The 24,213-nt window shown below is 40.8% G+C and overlaps 1 protein-coding gene across 2 annotated transcripts in view; it reads right to left on the reverse strand.

The window, feature by feature from the left end:
• Positions 1–8,165, reverse strand: part of LOC128874116 (furin-like protease 1, isoforms 1/1-X/2) — a 201,876-nt gene extending 193,711 nt beyond the window's left edge. For both annotated transcript variants that reach the window (XR_008456576.1, XM_054118462.1), the window contains exons 1-2: positions 7,800–8,165; positions 1,072–2,514 (exon numbers count right to left, since the gene is read on the reverse strand). Coding sequence is in view for 1 of the 2 variants with exons in the window: in XM_054118462.1 (XP_053974437.1) it covers positions 1,072–1,230 (159 nt within the window). In the remaining variant the exon portion in view is untranslated. The remainder of the gene's footprint in view (positions 1–1,071; positions 2,515–7,799) is intronic.
• Between the last annotated feature and the right edge of the window lie 16,048 nt (positions 8,166–24,213).

Below are 24,213 nucleotides of genomic sequence, written 5' to 3' on the forward strand. Positions count from 1 at the left end.
TGCGTTGTAGAATATAAAATATTTGCAACTATTGACGAACACTCGGTACACATTGCATACATTTGTCCATGAATTTGCTATGACGATAAAGAGCTGTCAGGTGACTGTGACACGCGACGCGAAATATGCAAATTTGTGTTAAAAAACAATTGCATCCTTCGTAAATTCAAGATAAAAAATGTTCAGAAAATTGTCATGCGACTTCGCGAAGTTCAAGATTAGGGATACCCGTTTGTGTCACTTTTACGATATATTTGACATTTTCTCTGATATGGTTATCAATATGTTGTTTTCATTTATCTGGGATGCTCAAAAGCGAAAGCTGATGTTGCGTAAGTCCTTGATGGTGTAGGTGTATTAGTTTTCAGTGTTGGTGAGAATCGAACATTTCGCGAAAGAAACGATAACGTAACACAAAGAAGAACCAGCTCGTTACAAAACTAATAGTGGCCATTTGGTCACATTCGACAAAAGGACATCTGAAGTCCCATTGTGGGACGATGTATCATATGTCAAGTACGTTTTCATGCTATTAAGAGTAAAAAGATTCATGTATCTCTAAAATCGTTGAAAAATATTTCATTTGAACGCACGAATTCCTTAGTCTCTGTTGAAATTGGACTCATCGTTATCTTCATGTATTTGTGTTCCGATTGTCTGGAGTTGTGAAAAGAGGTTTAATTTCAATCGGAACGCAAACATAGTGATAGAGGTAACAGTTTAATTAAATTCCCTTATCAGTCAAGACTGATCACATCCGACCAATGAATTAACTCTTATCAATACTTTGCACCAGATAAAAATGCTAATTGTTTCATATCTCGTAACGGAGATAAATATATCAACAGGATGGTAAATTCTACAAAAGTCAACAAGATTAGACTGAAAGATAAACAAACAAATTTACTGTGCTCCAATATAGCAGAAATTATAGTTTTTTTACTGTAAAAATGAATTGTGCTTGAAAGCATATATTCTTTGTTATTGAATCGACTTTTAATTTGCAACCAATTGTAACCAAACAAATGGGTTAATATAAAATAAAAAAAAGAAAAATAAAAATTCCCTTACCTTATCAAGATATTGAAACCCATGCTCCTGTGCGACCTGCTGGGCCACCTCCGGTCCCCCGTCGATGTGCACTGCCCACTGATTCGTGTACCCCGTCACTCGTCCACCTAAAGTCACCAGCGCGACGATCGCCAGTCCGAAAATCCTCTGCGGGCACATGATAGCTCTTCCCCTCGGCAGCTACCACTAACGGCTCCAGTTTCACACTCGACACTGTGATCCACCACTATCCACCAAAAACCACCACTGCGACCGGCGGAGAAGGCGACGAAGGTAACAAGAACAACGACAACAAACAACGGCACCGTCACGTCCACCCACGATATTCCCGCGAAAACAAAAAAAAAAAAGAAACGAAACCCAGCTTATCGAAAACGCTCGAAACCGGATGAGAAAAGGCAAAATCCAGCAGCGCGTTTCGCACCTGCTGACCGACTGCCGCCAACTGAATCACCAGCGGCGTGTGTCACTGTTTAAGTAAGTGCCCTCCACAGTGCTCGTTGTTACTGCTATCTGTTCCTCTTTCCTCGTCCACGTCCTCCTCGTCGTCGTCGTCGTCGGTTGTCGTCGTCGCCGCCGTCGTCGTCGTCGTCGTGCTCGTCGTTCCCTATATGACGTAGCTGCCACTGCCGCCGCCTTCACTCAACGACGAACAGCGGTAGGTGGGGCGATCGTCAAGTCATGTGGCCGTAGTTGGTGGGGAATTCGACGCGATCCTCGTGATACCGATAATCGTGAACGTGTACGCGGCTGTGCACGTGGCCGACCTGACCTTTGGATCAAGGGCGACGTTCGCGGAACCGACGGTTCACCTGGAGCGTTGCCTTCATCCGTCGCGAGTACGACCTCCAGTGGAAACTGGCCACTAGTCGGCTCCCGACCTATCCCCGAGCGTTTGGTCTCGCTATGACTGGCCTTCCACTCGTTCCTCGGTGGAAGCTTCTTAAGAACGACGCTTCGGCGAGCTATTCCACGGATTCTGCTTCCCCTGTCCCCGCGATTCTGATGCCCGTCGTTTCTCTTATCTCGTGGGATTCCAGGGAAGACGTGGACGGATCGGAGTCGATGATAGTGGAGGGAATTCCGCGGAGACGACGAAACGACTACGGGGTCAGTATTTGATGGCTAAAACGAATCGGCCAGTCTACGAGCTGACGAGTGTATGGATCGGTGTACAGGAAACACGCCTATTCGTGGTTCGTCCGGCACCGTGAGAAGACAGTCCTCGGACAACGAGAACCGAGTGCTTGGCCAGCCATTCAACCGACGACGAGGCACGTACTCGTCGACCGATAGTCGGTCGATTCACGTCATCGACCGCTGCATCCTCCCGAACCCGGACGCCTAGGAAAATTTGGCGATGACGCGCGTCTGCCCTCCTCGGTCCCTCTTGGAAATTTAACAGTTAGTTCATCCTCTGATCAGCCGTAGACAATCTTGATTCTGCAAACAATTCAAAAAATTTAGGATCAAACGGAGTGAAAAACAAACAACTGACCTAACACCAAGAATTAACCACCAATGACATACTAATTAATTCTCTGCTTTCACATTCAACTATTTTTAACTCTAAACCGAAATATTCGCCTGCTATTTTGTTCCATTAACAAAAACCTCTGTACGTCGATAGGCCCCGGAATACTTTCCGCATTTAAACAACATTTTCTATGCTGCGCAACGGCTGGTGCTTGAAATAGTTCCACGCGGAATATTCGTCCATACATTTGCCACAGTCTTCCGAGATAACGAAGAACGATGAAAAATATCGTACATTTTGAATAATACATACATAGGCACGGTATTTCATTGGTTCCGTGGTTCCGCGTTTCAAGCAGCTGCGTTCACGCAACTTGCATCATCTTTTCATAGTTGAAGTGTGCTCGAACCAGTCGGATTTTCAAATGAAAGAAACAGGATGGGTACCCGTCGGAATAGTGACACGCCATACCGGGAAAATTGCATTCAGTATGTAACGCGACCTGATTTCCTTCGTATAAGAGCTCCGCTAAGGAAATCTGTTTTTCTTCCTCGATTACGAATATGTACTGGAAAACGTTATCGATGAACTTGAAACAACGAAGGTATAAATCTCTAGAATATTACAAGAAACGTTTACCATTTCTTATTTTATTTTTATTTCAAGATGGCACGATAAAGTACCGCTAGTTAGGTGATCTCTGAAGTAGAATTTCAGTGAAAAATTAAGAACAGATTACATTTAGTAATTATAGGAAATAGTATAAATGTATCGACTAAATTTTTATGCATCGATACTAAAACTTTGTATCATACATAATAATGTTCATGAATTTATTTTCTGTTGTAAAAGATAAATTATATGAATATTCTCTGGTCGATTTACATAAATAGATCTTTGAAATAATATTCATTCTCAATTAGGTGTCATCCATATTTAAAGTAGATATTTGCAGACGCACACCTGGACTACAGTTAAAATTACGAAATGCACTTGGCTGGCTATCGTAACTCGACTCAGTTAGCGAAATTTATTACCATATTCGTATCTAATTCTTTTTGCAGGCGCGGTCGATTCTAGCTTCGATTCCCTCGGCGTTCGATATTCAAAAGAATGTTCTCTGTAATTCTACGGTTTCAAAGAACAGAATGGAAACGTCTGTCGATTCTTATTATCGATGCATTTTAAAGGTCGCCACGTTTCATGAAAAAGGATTCCATTTTCAAGCCGCGGTTTGTGCGGTTAACAATTCGATGGACGTTTGCGCCGGGATCTCGTGAAATTGCGTTCGCGATACATATTCATTCATTCGAACCAGTAAATTGCGATGATTTGTTGTAAATGTAGAAACGCGAAGCACGCTGAAACCAGTTTAAATAATTTTTCAGCGCGACTCTTTACCAAATAGGCTTCGATGAGTCGTAAAAAAAAACATTGATTCAGTGTCGTTGTTACTCTAAAACGTTTTAAAATTTGGTGAAATGTCAAAACTATTGATTATTTGATAAAGATATGTAATATTTAGTACAGGTCAACCTATTCCAAATACCTCATGATAAAAACTAATTATGATTCATATACGTTCAACTGAAAATAAAAATAAAAATGTCCATAATTAATAGAAAATCTATTTAACTTAACTCTTCGCGCGATTATCAATTTCAAAGATAATAAAAAGCTCTTCTTTCAAGTGAAACTCAATTCTCAGATACGCCAAATAAAATCGTTACAACGTGTTACCCATAAATTGGAAAAAGAGTCGCATTTCTTCGGCATCGAGACCGTCCACCGCTCGAATCCGGAAGCAGAATTACCGCGTTTTCAACGGACAGTCTGTAGAAATATAAATTAGTATCTCTCTTCCTTGCGATCGTCGAGTCCGACTTCTCTCAAGAATTATGAAAATTACCACGCATCAAGCGCGGGCCGGACAAAGCATCCTCTCATTGTTCTCAGCTTCAAAGGACACCCGAGGTGAGCAGATCTCCGTAAAAAGGACTCTGGGACGCATCGGCTGACCTATGCCTGGACCATTGCAGTCCACTGGAACATCTACTTCGTGCCCCGAGGAAATTGCATTCTGCGGTATTCCTCCTCCGCTTCCGCACTCGGTGCTCGATTGATAAAGAGAGAATAAGAGGGAACGGTGGCGAAGGAGGGAGATGGAGTTAGAGAAGTGAATTAAATTTAAGCCGACCATCGGCTCTCCCTTTCTATACTCTGCTCCATTCCCTCGGTCTGTCTCTCTTCGTCACGCACCGTCCCACGGTACGAATGACGAACGCCTGTCCAAACCGACCTTTTATTTTCTTCTTGCGCAATTTAGAAACAAAAGGAAGCGAAAATCCTCTTTTCATTCGCGGAAAGGAACGCGTGCACACGGGCCAAATGAAAACGAATGAGGCCGTGCCTCTCAGCCAGGTAATAACCGTCGATCTTTGCCCCCCGAGATCTATCTACCTGGTCGGCGCGTAACCGAATTCCTTCCGAAAAGGACCCATTTTAACGCACCGTTTCCACGCGCGACAGGGATGCCAGGACACAGCTGCAGATCAGAAAAATTGTTTAGGACCGTTTTAGACCGTTTCCCTCCGACTCGAGAGGAGACCGACTGGATCTGGACCGTGCAGAATTTTTCTTTCCATCCTCCAGTCCCTAACAATGTAAATTATAAGCTGCGTCCGCTCTGGATGAGCAGAGACCAACAATTAGGCTGGACCTTTCACGGTCAGAGAATACCTCCGGGGCGCGTCGAAGTTTGAATTAACATTGTCTGCTAGTTTTGCAAGTTTTTTGTAAGACGAATATTCGTCGACAACCAAAAGATACAACTTCCCAAATGGTTTCCTTCGTTGTTCAATTTTTGGATTATAGAAAATGAAGAACTACGGAGTTATTCAAATTATAAGATGGAACTAGTTGAATTAGATGGGAATTGTTGAAACATATACGAGCCGTTCACTGCAGAAATCGATTACCTCCACCAGTCACATAAAAATTGTAACATTACTCACGATTATTTGTTGGCTCTTCTTTCTTATTAATTTTATATACCGTTAGATGAAAGCTACATCTGTATTTATGCGTTATACAATATTTATTTGAATTTATATTACAAATTTTCGTTTTATGGAGTCGATCGATTTCTGCAATGAACGACTCATATATTGATATAAAGATAAGAATGAAATTCTACTTTGGAGGAGGTGTAACAAAATTAAACTCTGTTTCCTCGGTTGCTTCAGTTAATTCGAATAAACGAAAAGTCAACGTCAGTGAAAAACGAAACCAAGTACTCCGAGGTCTCGTGCACGCTTGATTTTTCCTCCGAAATGATTCTGGTTACACAATGATCATTAACGCGGACAAAAGGAATGCCAACGAACGGAGCCACGCAAAAGCCTTTCTCGTAACAGGAAACAGTCGGGGTCACGGACTGCCATGAAGTTCACGCCAGTGTGGTTCGCGCAACGAGAGAACGAGGTGTGCAGAAAACCGGCTTGTTCGACTCGAGTGCGCGTTAGGATAGCACGCCAGATATTCTACGTGCAATCCCGACAATCACGATCGAGAATTTCAAGAGTTGTCACTCGACAAAGAAATACAAATGGTCGATCGAACGATTCGCCTATGAAACACCGTTCGCTCGCGCGGCGTCGCTTCGTTCGTATTATTGATACTCCGTAGAAACTTATCGTCTATTCTGTAACGTTACGATGTCATTTACAAGTCAGATATGACCGCTCGGCTGGGCTCAGTTTCGACAGAAACAGCATCAAACCGAGCATCGAAATACTTATCTTCGCGAGGACATTCCGAGGTAACTCGTGGTTTAGTACATAAGTATGTAAGAAAGGGAAACAAACTCGACCCAGCTTCGATCCAGGTAGGAATCGATTCGTGAATCAGCGAGCTTATAGTGTGTCACGTGATATTGGATCTTGGCGAGTGTAACTCTTTGTACTTGGGTGATATTCTACGTTTGGGAAGCTTTGTTAGTGATTATATAGAATGGACTTATGCGAACGGATGTTTATCATAAATTAATGTTTTCTTCTTGCTTTTCATTCAAATTGGAATAATTCGAAATAATGGTGCGTTGAAAAAAAAAAGACTGAAATAGTTATTTCTTACTATCTCGACTTTGTTTTTGAGTTTGTAGTAAATTCACAGGTACTTCTCCGATATTATATCGCATACCATGAATTTCAAGGGTAGAGAATTTAATTCCACTGAATTATTTTCTAGAAAATGTATACTAAAATAAGAAATTAATAAAAATTCACGAAGTATGCCATCATATAGAAACTACGTTGCTTCGAATACGACGATAAAAGTGATTACACAGACAAGTGACATGTCGCAAATGGGAGGTCGACAATTGGAGCAATAACTGTGAGTAATACCAGCAATACCAGTAATTTCCTACTGCACCTACGTAGCCCTATAGTGTTCGTAACATTTTATGATCATATGTTCCCGAACACGTGGGTTTAATCGAGTACCTCCCAAGACACCTTATAGGTACCATAACTAGATGCGGATGTTTATGCAAACTCAGATCTTTATATACACAAATGAAGACCTTTGCTTTGTAATGTTCGTTTTATTTTACGTACATTTATTCCTTTGCTCACATCCGTTTATATTTCTATAAATTTATATCAGTCATAAATGAATAGACATCGACAATCTAAACTGACTCTACGAGTCTCTATATACCAACAAGCGTGCACCAGCATCACGAAAATGAAAGTTGTCCGAAGCAAAATCGCGCCTAAGCACCGCGTCCATTTAACTTGGTCAAAACAATGGCCAATCCTCGAGCAGCGTTTCGGAGCAAGTCTTCCCTTCGCGGAATCGTTAAAGAATGCAGGTAGGTTGTAAATGAGGCATGACTGCACGTGGGCAGAACACGTTCGTCCCGTGTCGCAGACACACCGGCCAGACCAGGCGTTACTCGGCTCGAAAACTGTCAAGGCGCATTCGCGTATAGTCAAAAGATGAACGAACGAGCGAAACGGAGAACACGGATATTCGCGCGGCAGTCAGCGTCACTGGGAACTCGCTGCGGAGGCCAATCCCAAGGTAACGGATCCTCGAACGCGTCAGCGAAAGGTGGTATCACGCGTAAACGCGCCTTGACAGTCGCGAGGAATCAACAACAAAACGCGGGCGCGCAAAGGCACACGTATATTCGGACTCGCACGCACGCGCACGTATAGTAACTTATTAATAGAATTTCACTCACGTTTTCTGCTCCGTTACGTCGACCTTTTCCTTCGGGGCGAAGAGATCCGTCTGGGCGCGATAATTTCGGAGCGCCGTCGATACGACGCCTCGTGCACGGAGAAAGATACTCCAATCGGTGCGAGGAATGCGGAAGATGGAGAAACGGGAATAGCACCGCACAGTTGCACAGCCTGGGAAACACGCCTCTCGCGTGCCGCCAAACTTCAACGTCACGGTTACCCACCCGCGCAAGTGAATACGGAATCGCGACACGTTAATGTGTACGGTGCGAGCCGCGTGCAGTCTTTAAATCGTGTCACCGTGGTCGCGCGAATGTCGGATCGTGCGACGTTGTTTCTCATTCCGATCTCATTCCTACGGCGTAGCACGGCTGACTGACGGTTCGGTCCGCCCCGCCGACGGTTTACGCCGCTCCAATCTTCCCCACCCGTCGTTCGATCGTCCCTCCCGCCGCCGTTCCCTCGCCAATCCCCACTCCTCGATCGACATCCCCCCCTGCCGTCTCAAACTCGTAGTCCCGCCATCCCACGCCACCCGCAGCGACGCCGACGTTCAGTCACTCGGCAACCGTTTGCCCGTGTACTTCTCTTTCTCTTTTGTGTTATGTATCCGTCCCATGGAACAGAAGGAGAGACCCATGAGGCAGCGTGAAAGGCTGAGGAGGGTACCAGTGTCGTCTAACCGTAATCTCACGGGTGTACCCGTTAGACATCAATTAATTCCCCAAAAGATGACCTAATCTGTTGTTACTTTCTTTCGTTGAGCTGATCTGGGATTTAGATTTTTTTTACTGACGCGGTAAAAAAGGAAAGTACTGGGAAGTTAGGGAAAATTTGAAAGATTTGGAGCAATTGGAATAACTCATTTATTGTTCTTGGAATTATCGAAAAAAGAAAGTATGTATCTTTTTGTCATTGGAGAGATCCATTTTGTAAATATACTTTTATTGTTGATGAACCATCCCTCAAATAAAAAAATTATTTTATAACACAATTGTACTAGTCCAGTTGCACAGAATTTTTTAAAATTTCATTTGATTCCAAGTCCTCTTTATCAGTTTATCATTTATGCTATAAAATTAAATTAAAAAGTAAATTAACGAAATGTAACTTATGAACGTTTTCATATTTTTTTTTTTTTTTTGGAGTAAAGGACAATATTCCATTCGTACAATTGGCACTACAGCGTTGCCTCGAATACCTCCTCATTACCATTACAAATTTCCATAATGCATTGTTAACATGTCGTTTACAAGAAAGGGAGTTCCGTTTCCTGGTCCAATTTGAATGAAACTCTACAAGCTCGTAGAATAGTCGTAGATAATAAATAGAGACTTCCTAGCGAGACTCCCCAAGTTTGACTCTTTGTTAACAAGTGTGGTAGCATGTCAAAGACCATTCGAAATTTGTTAAAACATTCTATCTCTAACCGTTTCTAAATTAGCACTCTAGGGGTCGAACTTCGGAGGGTCGTTTCACCCCTTACGCTTGAATTACCGCTGCTAAAAGATCTACTTATATGCTATTTTTACTCGTACATAAGCCTACAAGGGTCAAGACAAATTGTTTAACATGTCCACTGCGGTATCGCACCCTCCTTCCGCAGGAAGCATATTTCATCCAATTTTTATTACGTGCTGAGACTATATCCGTGTCTGCAGTCTACTTTTTCAGTATTGCCAGGTACAAATTTCAAGTAGTGTAATTGAAAAATCTAAAAAGGACACATTTACTCCATTATGCAGTATTACAATGTTCAGGTACGGAGAGTGTGTAGGCTGCACTAGTACATATTAATATCCACGACAAGCACATAAAAGCACATACAAGCACAAATCGTCAAAGAAAAATCATGGCTCACACTTGCCTGTATTTGCCACTGAAAACGTTCTCGTCGCCACTGGATCTCGTCGGACATGGGCCCAACAAGGTTCTCCATCGTCCCTGGGGGTTCCACCAGAAACTCGTCCTCCTCCATCTCACCGCAACCCTCTTCTTCTCGCTCGTTTGTCTTCCACATGCACGTACCGGTACGTCTCCACCAACGGCGTCTTCTCCAGCAAGTGCAAGCGGCTCCGTCAACCTGGTTTCTCTCGTCGCCTCTCTTCCTCTCGCTTGTTTTTATTCGCTCCCCCTTAAACCCACGGGTGGAAAGAAGAAGGAACGAAAGCTAAGCGGAATATTGAGTACCGGCTACGCATTCCGATGCAGCGGATAGGATAGAGCAAGCATGCACACTCACCGGCGTCCACGTTGGTCTCTTTCCCACCATATATTACCCACCTGTCCGGGCGACTCGTATGTGGAACATAAACTACTTACATATCTAGATTTCCGGCTGATGATACTCTAAATGCGGTCGTATGAGGCGTCTAGACCTAGTCTTAACCCTTTGAGTGGCATGTATGAAAATTTCCTTTGGCACTCAAAAGGCTATACCAGATTATGCCTAAAGAAATCATAATCAAGCAAACGGACCTCCATCTTGAGCGCCCTCGGAGATTTATTCTCCAGACGAGAACAAAAAGCAAGAATATGAAGACTTCGGGGCCAACGTATGCATAACATCACCAGTAATAAAGTGAACAAGAGAAAAAGTCCCAACAATGCTGGAAACTGAGGTTACAGCATGGCCTTTCATTACCTACCTCGATGAATCAATATTGTAGGAGTCCGTGTAGTTGAATCGAATGACAAAGAAAGGGTTGGTTATTTCGATCATCGTTCCCGTGGTAACAGGTCGTCAGGATGTGGATTGCCCCAGTTCAGTGGTCCACGGATCCCCAATGGTTATAGGCATCAAGCCTCGGTACACTTTGCGCTCTGAACTACAGTAATCTGGATCTCTACTCGGTTGTTTGCATCCCCTCATCCTCGAGCTTACGCAAAATATCGAGTACCAGTACACGCATTTCGGATAGAGGAACTAATCTGGAACCATCTGCACTCCGCACTGAGCTCTTTCACACCTTATCTCGTCCACCGAGTCACTGGTATCGATGCAAAACTCGCCCATCTGATTCCGCGTATATGTGGACGATATCTGGAAGCTGTTGTTTGTCGTCGGTGTTCCGGTGACGAGGCACAGGATGCATGCTAAACAAGCGTGTCGATAACGAGCTACGGTTGTTGATGGAATATATATGTATGTATATATCTAGATTTGCGAGATCCGACGCTCGGTTGTTTGCTCTCTCACCCTCGACGATCGCGACGTCGGCATCCTCGCGAGACGGAGAATTAGAGACGAACGAAGATATCGGAGCGGAAGGGCGCATCGAAGGAGGTTAAACGAAACGTGGATAATGGAGAGACCGACGATCAGAATACCGGGGGATTTTGGCGTGGGTAACAATGAGCGTTGAAAAGCGAAGGGAATCTTGAGAGGGAGATTAAGCTTCGACCTGCGATCGAATGCTTTTATTGTGAATTGATGGATTTGTTTTCGAGCAGGGCCACGGAATCAAGATGCTTTCATCGTCGCTACCACCATGGCTGGGCTGAGTGGGCAGCCTAGCTTAATTAATATTCTTATTGTTCTGTGTATGAATGCCTTTTATTTTGTGGGAGGAAGGGTGGCAGGCGCGTCAATGATGAAAATTTTGACTTTTAATCAGGTTTCAGATTTGTGTGTAAAAATGAAAATTGGAGAACCTCTTTCTGTTGTAGATTCCCTGAGTAGACAGTATGCACGTTTATTTGGGTAATGTTTGTAAATATTAATTAAATGGACGTTGAAGTTCCTGTATTTAGATCAATAATTATACCTGCACTTTCATGAAATAATTTGCAGACTAATGACAGATATTGAAATTTTGCAGACGACCAAGAAAATTAACGAGAGTTAAGCCACCAGAACGATATTCCTCTGGGCACTTTTATTTTTATTACGCAACGGAAAGAATCAACAGTTACTTTTTCCATTAAAAACACTTTTTCATTATAATACTACAATTTTATCGCCGCACAGTTAACGCCATTTGCCCCGCCCAACAGTTTTAGTATTCACGTTAGAAACAAAGTTTCCTTCTCATGACAGCCCGCCCATTAAAGAACCGGCGCAGAACTTTTCCAATTTCTTTAAAACCCCCCAGTAATGAAGCATCGCTATCAGCATTGCTCGCAGCTTTATTCTAAGCAAGCATCGCGCGAAGCTTACATCTCCACTGACTTAACGTAATAAACTTTCGCGTAACTCGAGGGCTAAACTTCCTTTTCGCCTATTTCTAGGAGAACAGACCAAAGCTCAACCTTAAAAATTGCGTGCCGTGTCGCTTTGCCCTCTTTTCTCCTATCGCGCTCGGTAAATCTTCAAAGCACCGTCGGCTGATAGCCGTTACCCGAAAGGTAACCAGGTCCAAATTCACGGCTCTCTTAAATCCCGTTCCTTTTATACGTTTGATTTATTTCCATAGAGGAGGAACAGCCGCTCGCACGTTCTCGACGCTGTATCCGACGATATTTTTCCAGACTTTTAAGGTTACGACCGTTTGCAGCAGTCGGATCGAACTGTCGAAGAAGTTGCTCGCCGTCGTGAAACGCGAACGAGCGCCGCGCGATTCATCAAAGATTCACCCACCATGTAACGTGCGAAAGTTTCGGCGATTTTTGGACGCATGCATATTCATGCGGTACTCTACTTTTCTAGATTCTCTAAAAATAATCCAAGCGTTGTACTACATTTCAGAAGTAGCCTCGATACGCACCCCAGCTATTACCTAACGATATTCAGGAAAAACACTAACGGGCTATCTAGCTTAATGTATATTTTAACGCTGTTCCGAGATAGCGGCTATATTTAGCCAACCCACTGCCAGTAATCCAACGCAGGTCGCGTACTAGACTATATAGTGTGTTGAGAAAAAAAGCAGAACACGTATTCACGTCCTGTTTTTCAAATTTTTGAAACGTGGTAGCAAAAGAGGCAAGTTCTCCTTGCATCGATGTTATGGGTACATCAAGATTATACCCTAAATTAATTTCTTTGACATGTAGAATTCATTTCTACAATTTGTAAAAACATATAGAACATATACACTTCCTAAAAGTTATACTTCGATATTTACTCGTTTGCAGCTGGAACAGAGCTGAGCATTAGGGCTTAGTTCATTCGTTGAAATTCTTGTAGCCAGCTTTCTAAGGATTCAAACAATGGATCACGACTCTGCCTGCAGGGCATTATTTGCCATACGGCTGTCTACATGAGAGCGTTCTTAGAAAATTAGACAAATCCACGCATAAAAGGCATTCACGCGATGACGCGATTCGCGCTATCGAGTCTATCCTTGAAGGTACTTCAAGAATGAGACTATTTGACGAGAATATCGAACGCTGTAAAAATCATGCAAATAGCTGTGGATATGGCAATACGTATTTCCAGTGATAGCGTTATTACTAATTCGAATCAGTTTGGAGGCTTATCGATGCTCCCAGAACTAAGATTCCCGCCGAGTATATCGGAGTGTGCGCTTCACACACACACAGGCATACAAAATCAACAGACAAAATGCACAAATCTTGTTATAAGTCCGTAAACGAGTCTATTTATGGTGCAGGAATATCTAGGCAACGGTACTGTACAAAATTATGTACACTTCCAGAAATATCTGAGATTTAATCACGTTTTCCTCTGAACCTTGTCATCATTCTACGAATTTGTAAACTCTATACCAGACCACATATAGGTGAAATATTTATATGGCATGTTCAGCAATTTATTCTAGAATTGCAAAGAATTATTCCTGATACACAAAACTTGGTCAAAACAGAATCGAAATTCGATACTTCTCTGTTAACTGTCAATCACTTGCTAATGCGTTAAATTTCTGTTTTCGCCTATTTAACTTTTATTAAGTCGGCAGTTTATAATTTATTTAGCCCTAAAGAGTTGAAAGAAAAGATGGAAAATCAGCCTCACTTGCGTCAGACGTCGCCAATGTGCTAAGATTATTTTACTTGACGCCTAGTATATTGTCGTAGCAACGCAAGATTTGCTTATTCTCCGAGCAACGCGAAAATCTCTGAGAAGAAGCAGGAATTCCACGTTTTCCGACCCTACAATTCGCGGAAGTCAGCGAGTGCCGAGCGATTTACAGGGGTAGCTGGGAAAAAGAGATTGATCGTGTGTTGAAGCAGAAGCTGCAGACCGATCTGCTGATTTCTCCCACCATCAACAGCGTCCTTACTTCTTTCCTCACTCACCGCCTCCATTAATCTCTGCCAGACATTTTTGATGGACAGAGGATACGAATAGCAATGAAGAAAGTGATCGAAGATGAAGGACCGAGTCGTAGGACATCGCTTCTCGATGGTTTTTGTTTTCAGCTACGCGAAGCGAACAACGTAACACCCATTCGTGGCCATCTTTGGGACAAAATCGAATTTTTGGCAATTTTTCAAAACAGTTTAGTGTACTAGTAATACTACTAGAAAAAAGCAATATTTTCGTGTGAACCTAAATTCGAAGCTTTCGAGAGATATGTAAGAGGATTTTGAATTGAAATCGAATGAAAAAGTAAAATATGAGTGGGGAAGGGTTGAGCTTTTAAACCAGGCGTGTAATTCCAGCCGTAGGTATAACATGGAGTTATCTCATGGAGGTATTAGCCTGTTTCAACAACGAACGCGAGTGTTTATGGTTCCGAGAGTCGTAACGTTGTTTGACTTATTTATTATCAGAGCAGCGTGAGTCCATGTACCCTTGCTTCTCGACATATGTAAATTAATTTACGTCGTCAAGTGCGATTAACAACAATAAGCCCGTTGCTTTCTGTTACTTTAAATAACGTGTTGTCTTTACTCCATTTGCGTAATGAATGATGTTCTCATTCTCTTTACCAACTAAAGTTGACTCGATGCGTTCATCACAATAGTGATATTAATATTTTCTTTTACAGGAACATTTCAACCTGACGTTAAATCCCTTGGTCCTTTAAAATTAACGAGATAAGAACCTACATTTCTTTATCATCGTTTAATCAGCGAAAAGAAAAACAATTGTTTCGTTCGGGTACACGCGATAGAATGAAACGCAAACTTCTGAATTATTCGTTTATGGCTTTGTATCGACGCTTCCTGGTCATTCGAATATTTGATTAAACCATTTCGAAACCACACCAGAGGGAGTTACAAATTTCATTGTGTCGTTTGTTAGTTTTAAAAGCCAATATTCAAAAGTTTTTTCCAATCGAAGTTCGACGGAAATATTGCTGCCATTTGTTGCCCTACGTTTATGAAATGTCTAAAACTGTACAGTTCCAATGCTTTGTGCCCAACGTGAATAACGTAAAATGGAACTTTTGCAACGAATATTTTCACCGATACAGGAAATGGATTTCGTTTACAGGTTTTATGACATTCAAACTACTGGGTTACTAATGAATCAGGATAGAAAGGCGAATTATCAGTATTTCGTCTCTATTTTTTATGATACCCTATTCGCTCATTTTTTAGTATCCCTTTCATAGGAATTTCGAGCATAATTTCATCAAATTATTAATTATTTATTCTTTTTAGCAAATATCAAAACAAGAGAAACTATATTCCATACATTTTACAAGCAATATAATTTTCAATTTAAGTCTACAACACATTTCTTTCGAGTATATAGTATTTCATTATTGTCCATCGGTGCTATCATTTGAAAGTATTACTCTGAAAGTGGTACGAAAGGAAAATGGATGACGATACGGTTATGGTTATGCACTGGCTCACAGAATCTCGATGAACTTCCTAACTGAATAATTTACTCGTACGGAATGTTGCTATTATTAAAGCGCCGGATGGTCGAATTAGTTTCCTTGGAAGTTCGACTGAATCGATTCGTTTGCTGGGTACTTGATACAGATTTATTAACTCGATTATTGACTCATTCAGTCGGAATGGCTTGTTGGTAACACGTTCACTGATTGGACGAAATTGTTCGTTTTAAAGACCCGCTCTCACGGTCCAGAAACTCTATTCTTTTCCCTTTCTCTTTCATTAATGATTCTTCTTTTATTGGTTCGTTACCCGATGGCGATATGATAGTAAATATTTTATATTTGACGTATTGTTGCTTCAAGAGTTTCAAATAGAAACAGACTCTGACTCTGGGGACCACTTGAAATGAAAAGTAAATAAAGAATATTTTTAAAATCAATTTCAATCTCTAATAGTAATACAGGGACATGCATCTAATTCAATGAGACATTTTGTATGATTTTTTTAATTAAGAAATTGTATAGTAGTTCGTTCTAAATAATTTTATATTGATATATCATTTTTTATGTTCAATGGAGATTGCAATTATTAATTATTTTAAATTACATTAACGAAACTATTTGTTTCTTAAATTGTACAGAAAAAGTAGAGAGTAGTCGCTTTAGACATTGAAGAAGGTGGACTGAAGTGTCAAATTTTCTTTCATTGCGCATTTAAATAGTGAAGACGTTTTAAAATGGTTAAGTTGCCTTCGCTTAAGTTGCCGTTGCCTCGAATTATTATCTCATCACTTCTCCTCGATATACCTTGAGTGTCAGGACACTTTCTACAATGTCATTTTGCTGTCATCTCCATCGAAATAACGGCTGTTACTGTCATTCAGGGGATCTAGGACGGCGATAAAGTGTCAAAGTGCTCTGTAAGGGGAAATAAATCGATAATCATAGACGCTTCTTCTTTACTTACTTTTACGGACAGCATTTTCTTTCACTTCTACTAAATTTCTGGATTTCCTTTTAGATTTTCTTCTACATTTTAATTCAGCACTTTCGAAATGATGGAGGATTTTGTATTTTGCAGAAAAAATAAAACGTAATGGGAGTACACTTTAACGAGGATCATTTGTCGACTGGTTGAAGCCTGTCGATCGTTAATTAACTTTCAGCTTAACATTACCAGGAAACGATGAAGCTCTAAGTGCTATTGTCGTCATCAACCGTGTATAAGTTTCTCGGTGCATTCGCAAAGCTGAAGTGCAACGGTTAGGTTACTCTAAGTTTCAAACTGATAACCGCACCGATTAAGGGGACAGTAATAGGAATTCGTAAGTCGTGTTGCGGCTTGATACTCGTGGGATAGCGAACAGTAATTTAACTGCATCGTCGAAATGAGCATGGTTGAACTTGTACTTCACGCTTCACTTTGGAAAATGAGAGAATTCAACGTTCTTCGTCGAATATTACCAAAGTTAATCAATCAATCATTCAAGATTGTTCAAGTTTTAACATACCGGGCGAGGCATCTAAACCGTGACAGAGCGATAATACCTAAACTATCGTGGATACAAAAGAATCTTACAGGAAAAAGTTCGAAGGTTCGAGAGGGGTTACCTTGTACCTTTTAATTTTTCCCTGTAACATAGTTTAGGCATTATCGCTCTGTAACAGTTTAGCTGCCTCACCTTGTATGCGTTATTATTGTAATCAATAGATAATAAATTCTTTTACCTAAGCTCTAGTTATACTGACAAATATATCATATTTTTAAAAGAACAAAATCCTAGGGTCCCTCCTTGGAGACCTCTTTACCAGTACCATTTTCCATGTTACCTACTCAGAATAAACAGTAAAGTTGCTGACGTTGAAAATAATAATACCACTTTGACCTGAACCGTTTTCGTTATCAACCCACCGAATTAATTTAATTCCGTATACGACGGAAGTTCCTTTGCCGACATATTATCCCCCTAACGATAGATTTCGAGACAGCCGGTGATTTCGCAGTGGCGAAGCTGTGTCTGCAGAAACACACGCAGGCTATGTGCGTAATGGAATTCAACTGGATAGATATACGCTGTTATTACATGCGAGGGCTCGGAGGCAAACAATTTCACCAGACAATTTCTATGCAAGATTAGCGGCGGAAGTGGTCTCCTGTCTTATGGAAGCAGCAAGTCCCTCGAATCTGCTGACATCTAGTCCTGGGGCTTGAGTATACTTCTGCGCGAGGGGGGGAGATTTTCTATCCTAAATTTTTCCTCCGGAATCGGAATAGATAATTCTTAGCAAAATAATATTTCAATTAGTTCGTTTAGGGATTGCTATTCGGTCAACCTAGTTTTTCTGCAATGACGTCACGTAAAGCTGGTCTGTGATTTCGCTTGATTGTTTATTCTATTCAAATTTTGTATATTCATATTTTTTAATACATCAGCGATGAATTCTACATATTTTGAATATACTGGCAACCGAATATTATGACAAATAAAGCTCTACAATTTCGTTTAGTTTTTACTGTACCCAAATGTTATATTTTCACATTCTAAAGCCCATTGAAATTGGATTTTATAAATTTTGCATGTATAAGGTACGTCTGCACATGCTGAACAGTTTTTTTTTTTTTTTTTTTTGTAAACTTAAGAACTTTTTACTTCGTAAATTATTGCGACAAAAGTCTCGGCATTCTTGATCAAAGACATTGCTGGCGTTCGGAAGTTTTCCACCCTTCGTACATTATAATGCTCGCTGGCACTGTCTCATCTTGAATATTCATTTTCGGTTGCTGCGGTGCGCCAATCGTAAACCATAACTTAAAGGAATGTAAAAAGTTTTTACTTCATGTAGCCAGGCAAAGTGGGTCATTCTGTACGATCATAACTATGATTATGTGACTTCTTCAGTTTAAACCTCCTCAGGAGAAAAGGATCGTCTTTGATCTCTCCTACTTGAGGTAGTTAATGGACAAGTTAGGCGTCCTCTTACCTTTTACAAAGATTTGTTTCAGAACTTTTTCTGGTGGACTTTACTCCTTTTCAAACCTACAATTCATAAAATAGACAGTGTTCGCATTAATCTTGCTTTTATTATAAAGCGAATGGATAATATGACATAATTCACATATTTATATACGTATCCAAAGTAAAGTACTAATATTATCATATTAATTTATGAAATATTTTCCTACACACGTGTCTCCCTTACTGTTGCAGTCGTTATTTCAATGTACAAATATTTGTTTCGAAAGGCGACATGATAGAACATATTTACAATCAATTTTCTATCATTTTTAAATTAGTCAATATTCTTTCAGCCTGGTGGTTATGGTGGTGGTTTTCCCGTAAACATGGCAGGATCGATATACCAAGAAAGTGACTTAAAATAGTTGAATGTAAAATTGGAATTTCGATGTTTCACGGTAGAACGTTACGCAATACACAGCATTTCAAAGGTTACAAAGTTTCTCTATCCGTGGGTGAAAATTCTCTCGCGAGGTGTTGCCGATGGAAGCAGAGGAACACGAAAGTTTGACAATTGAATTTTCCAGTACAATAAAAAGATACCCTTTTCCCCGCGGTTACAGAAACGAGGTTATCCCGGCTTTCCAGCAAAGTCTTCGTGTAATCTGTCCTTGCCGAGGCTAATCACATATTACGCACTCGACGAGAAATTACATTTTTCCTAAATCGAAATGAACGGTTATTCGCTTTTAAATATGCAGTCGGCGCAATTGCGCGGATTGTCGGGAAAGATAGAAAACTGGAAAACTTCCAGTTAGGTACAATTACACTCCACTGTTCCGCGATTCTCCATTCATTGTCGATTCTTTTGTGAATCCCGAGCCCGAAATGGGTTTCCATATTCGCCTAAAAAGCCAATGGGAACAATTAATGTTCCTTGCTCGGCTATTCGTTTAATAAATTAAAAAACGTGGAGAAAAGACCGTCTCGTGTCGCATTAATTGGCGCCCTTTACGACAGGTGATTTTTAAAAGTAAGTAATCGATCGATGTAAGAAGAGTAAAGTGATAAAATTTTCATTTATCTGATGTACATTCTGTCAAATAAGTACCGGGAATTGTTCATTTGAAATGCCTGCGTAAAACATGAAAAACAATTCTTTATCTACACTGTGGACCATAACTATAGCACCAATTATATTTTGAGATTTTTCAGTCTTTCCAATACACGGATAAGCGAGTTTTGTTAGCTTTAAAGTTGCGACACGTGTGGGTAAACTCTCTAATTTTTTTTTTTAAATACAGTGAAATATGACACATTAAAAAATGGCACGTGGTACATTTCTCTTAGCGCCGAGAATCTCAACAACTCGCGCAAAGTGAAAACAACGGTAGACGCGAGCTTCAATTACAAGTTCCTTTGTGCGAGGACGGCAATCTTTCACGTTTTGTTTAATCGAAGTATTAGAATTGTCATCAGCGTCGGTGTATCTAGGCCACGGAGTTATCAAAGGTGAAATCTCGATCTCGTTACCGTTTAAGCCTTTTGTCTAATTGAATATCGTTTACCTATTGATCCAGAGTAGTCGATGTCTGGAAGTCTTCAATTAACTACAAAGCCCCCTAGTGTCTCTGGTATGGTAAATGATGCGTCCTAATCTCAGAAGACAACTGTTGGTACTAGCAATGGATTTGAATGTCTTTTCAATTATAATATTGGAAGGATCGTCATCATTAATATTACTAGGCGTAGAAATTAATTTCGTGCCTTTATATTTATCCCAGTAAAGCTATTTTGTATTCTGAACACGACTTTCATTACAAGGAATCAATGTTACGTAACTCTCAACCTGATGGACATTGCAATTTATCTATATTTACTCTCTTAGATTACGTGGTTGAAAAAATATTGAAAATTCTATGGCTGTTCTTTATAAATAAATGGCAAGTTTACTTTAGAAAGGCACAAAATTAATTTCTAGGCCTAATAACAACGAAAAACTTCAAATACTGTCGAGTTGTTATAATTTTATTTGCATGGAGCAATGATCTATTGTATGGAAAGAAATGATTTTTTATATAACTGTCTATATGTATATAACTGCCCGTCCTCATCGATTCACCGAAAATGGGAACCAGGTTTTGATGGAATAGTTGATTGTGATGAAAAGTGGATTCTATACGGTAATCGTTAGCAATCTGCTCAATGGCTTGTCAAACGCGATTCCCCATCCAGCTATGCTTCAAAACCACCACTAGAACCATAAAAAATACTCTTGACAACGTGGTGGGATATGATCGAAGTCATCCATTATTCATTTTTATCAAAAGGAACCATCATCACGGCAGATACATATTGCCAACACGTTGAATAGATTCATGAAAAATTGAAGATTCGATGTCCACCGTTAATTAATCGTTATTCCTCTATTCTTTATGACATCGTCACACATCCCCAAACGACAGTACTAAAACACAATCAATGACGCTATGAAAGGCTGACCCACATCCCCTTTCATTCATCGCCCACCTCTAGATTATCATTTCTGAAGTGAATTTTTGAACTACTTCCAAAAAATAGAAAGAAAATTGAGCTAAACCTTTTTTTATTTTCTTTTTCGGCACTGCATGCAAAGTTTCAATTGATTATTTTTCGAACAAAGATACCATTTCGTTACATTTAAATATTTTCAACAAATCATGTGTCAATTTCCATAGGATATTGTTCCATCAATTCAGTTTGTTTAGTTTCAGGAACTAGGAAACTATGGGCGGCTAAATCCGATTTTTCAAATTTTATTGAAGAGAAATGCCCCATGAAAAAAAAAATATAACTCAGTAGCTCCAGTGTTACGTAATATTATTCAATTGAGTTTGTTTTAACATTCCTTTTCATTTCTACAAAATAAATTCCCCAAAACCAAAGACTAACTTCCAACCACCCCTAGAACACCTCCTAACATGTCAAGCTACTAGACAAAGTCTGATTGAACTATTCCCCTCCGCTACGAATATATCCAGTAACAAATAGAATATTTCCATTAAAATTTCACCGTTCCTAAAAATCCTCGTTGCAAACCAGGACGAAGAACAAAACGCGTATCCCGGAGGAAACAATTACAGTTTCAGGCCAATGGCGCGGATCAAGAACGGAATTCGACGGCAACGCGCGAAATAGTGCATCAAACACAGTCGGAGTAATCAAACCGCGATAGGGGGAGGGAAAAAAACTCAACGATCGCTTACAATTTCCATATTTCAATAAAGAAAATACCGCAAACCACCTCCCCGTGCGATCTCCCTCTCCCGATCGATCGCTTTCACCGCACGAGCGAAAAAGCTTGGCAAATTCGTTGCGCGACGCGCTTTTTGTCCCGCGACCCGACGTCGCACGCGTTGCACGCGCTTCTCCGGTTGGATGTTTAAATATAAAAACCTGGGCGAAAGGGCCGCGCGACAAAGCCAGCACGCGACCCATCCCGTCGTTGCTTTTTTAATAATTCGACTCCGGCGCACACGAGCAAGCGTCGCCGCCCCCGCGTGTGTCCGTACACGTATACTTTTACCCCGGGGGACGGCCGGTTTGCGACGACATGCGGTGCACTCGCGTCGTTTGACATAACAATAACCCCGGCCGGATGCACCCCCAAGTCCGGAATTTGGTGCACGTAGAATCGTTGCAATATCGCGGTCGACCGCAGCAGATTGCCGGGGCTTCTAGACTCGGAGTCTTAATCGGAGTCGTTTCGCGAATCGCGCGGTTGTTTCGCCAACCATCTGACCACACGGCGCTCAGGAGTTGTATTTTTTAATACACAGAAAGACTTGCGGACAGGTGCTTTAGACCGAAATGGTGGAGTAAAGGATTGCTTGGGGAATTGGGGCGGGGAACTTGCAGATCTGTGTGGTACGTATAACGAAATATATTTAGAGGGTGGTTTGATGAGCCTTTGCATTCGAAATTTGGACAGGGGATCGTATACCTTGAATATTCTACTTTCACCCATTCAATGCCAGCCAAATTTAAAGCGTTTTGCCTTGAGCGCCAAGATTTAACACAGATTTGTAATCCAGATTATTATTTTGATAATAAAAAGTGATATTGAATTTGTTGTTTTAGAAAGTAAATTTACGATCTTCTTTTGCAATAATTCGTGACTCAAAAGGATATGAACTTATCCATTGAGTAATTGCAATCAATTTGAACTACGAGGCATCTCGTAGCTGGCAGCGAATGGGTTAATAATTTAAATTAAATTTCTAACCAAAAGCTGAAAGTTAGTCTGTCGCAACTTTGAACATTTCTTCTTATTTCATTATGTCAAATTGACGGAATAGACCCATTCCCATTGCTGAGATGTGACTTTAATTTTATTTCTTCCGATTGTATCATTCAACGGTCACCTTCAGAGTGCAAGCGTCTTGAGAGGTAAGCAAACGATTGAGCTAAATTGCATGCAAGTGATGTAATGATTCAATTAAACGTCCGCCACGTCGGGACCAAGCGTTGCAGACCCATCATTACTTTACTCGAAATGCTTTGATTGGTTCTCCCTTTCATCGACCAAATTCATGGCACTTAGTAGTGCCGCAGCTTGTAGATGAACTGCGCACTCTTATAGACGTACCGAGACCCACGCTGAAGGACAGGGATTCTAAGTAATCGAGATGATGATTCGATGGAAGTCCTCTTCAAACTATATACGTAAAACAAATTGACTTCAAGAAATTCAAGTACTTCAATTGGACATATGCAGTAAGGACAGAAAGTTAATATTTTTCATTGTGTGTTTGTGAAAAGTTCCTGTGTATAAAACTTTTCCGATACGTTTCAAAATCTTTTGTCTTCTTTCTCCAGAGGAATTTCCTAATAATAACATAGTTGTAAGGACTCCTCGGTTTTCTTCGTTATTGCTGATGCTACAGCTACACGACCTTGTTCCTTGTTACGAGAAGACTCTCTATAGAGTACCTTGCTTCCACTGTGACGGCTATTACAGTCTTGCGAGTTCAAAACTCATGAAAAACAGATGGACTTGAAGACACACACTGACAAAGCTAAGAAATTATTCAATAGTACTCCGATACCTACATTAAAGTATGCTTATTTTATTTTTTATATTTTATACATTTATGCATTTGTCCACATTATTGTATATTTACATTTGTTATAAATTTATCAGGGTATAAATACAATATTTAAAGTTACTTCTTTCGCTGCAAGTCATAATAATTTTTTCTCCTCCTAGCATTTCCAACTTTACCCTTTCATTCACTTCCCCTTTACATTTTGCCTCAATTTCTAATTAAACAAGCCTCCTAGGTGCTCTAATTTTACTCACATATTTTAGTATTTAGCAACATCTGCGTTCAGGTGATTCCCCTAATGGCTCGCTGGACCGTCCCATCCATTATTCGCCGAAATCACGGTTATCCGTTCCTTCAGAACGATTTCGCAAGCTCGGACGTATCGTTGGCGCACTGTCGTTTCGCATCCGATCTGTATCTGTTTTCAGAAAGTTAGCTGTTTCGGGACAACCCATAATTGTAACTTCGATAGTTCCACTGGCGTAAGGGGGCAACTTCTAAACTCCGTCGCTGGTAGATCCAGGTGAGGCGTAGAATGCAGGAAATTTCATGGTAATTAACGTATGGGACGGAAACTGACAAAAGACAACCGAGGAGCAAATGAATTGGAAGTGGTGCATTTTCGTCAGGCTCGGAGTGTCCTGATCGTGAACTTGCTTGTAACGTTGC

This window comes from Hylaeus volcanicus, chromosome 3 (assembly GCF_026283585.1).
Source record: "Hylaeus volcanicus isolate JK05 chromosome 3, UHH_iyHylVolc1.0_haploid, whole genome shotgun sequence".
NCBI classification, from domain to species: Eukaryota; Metazoa; Arthropoda; class Insecta; order Hymenoptera; family Colletidae; genus Hylaeus; species Hylaeus volcanicus.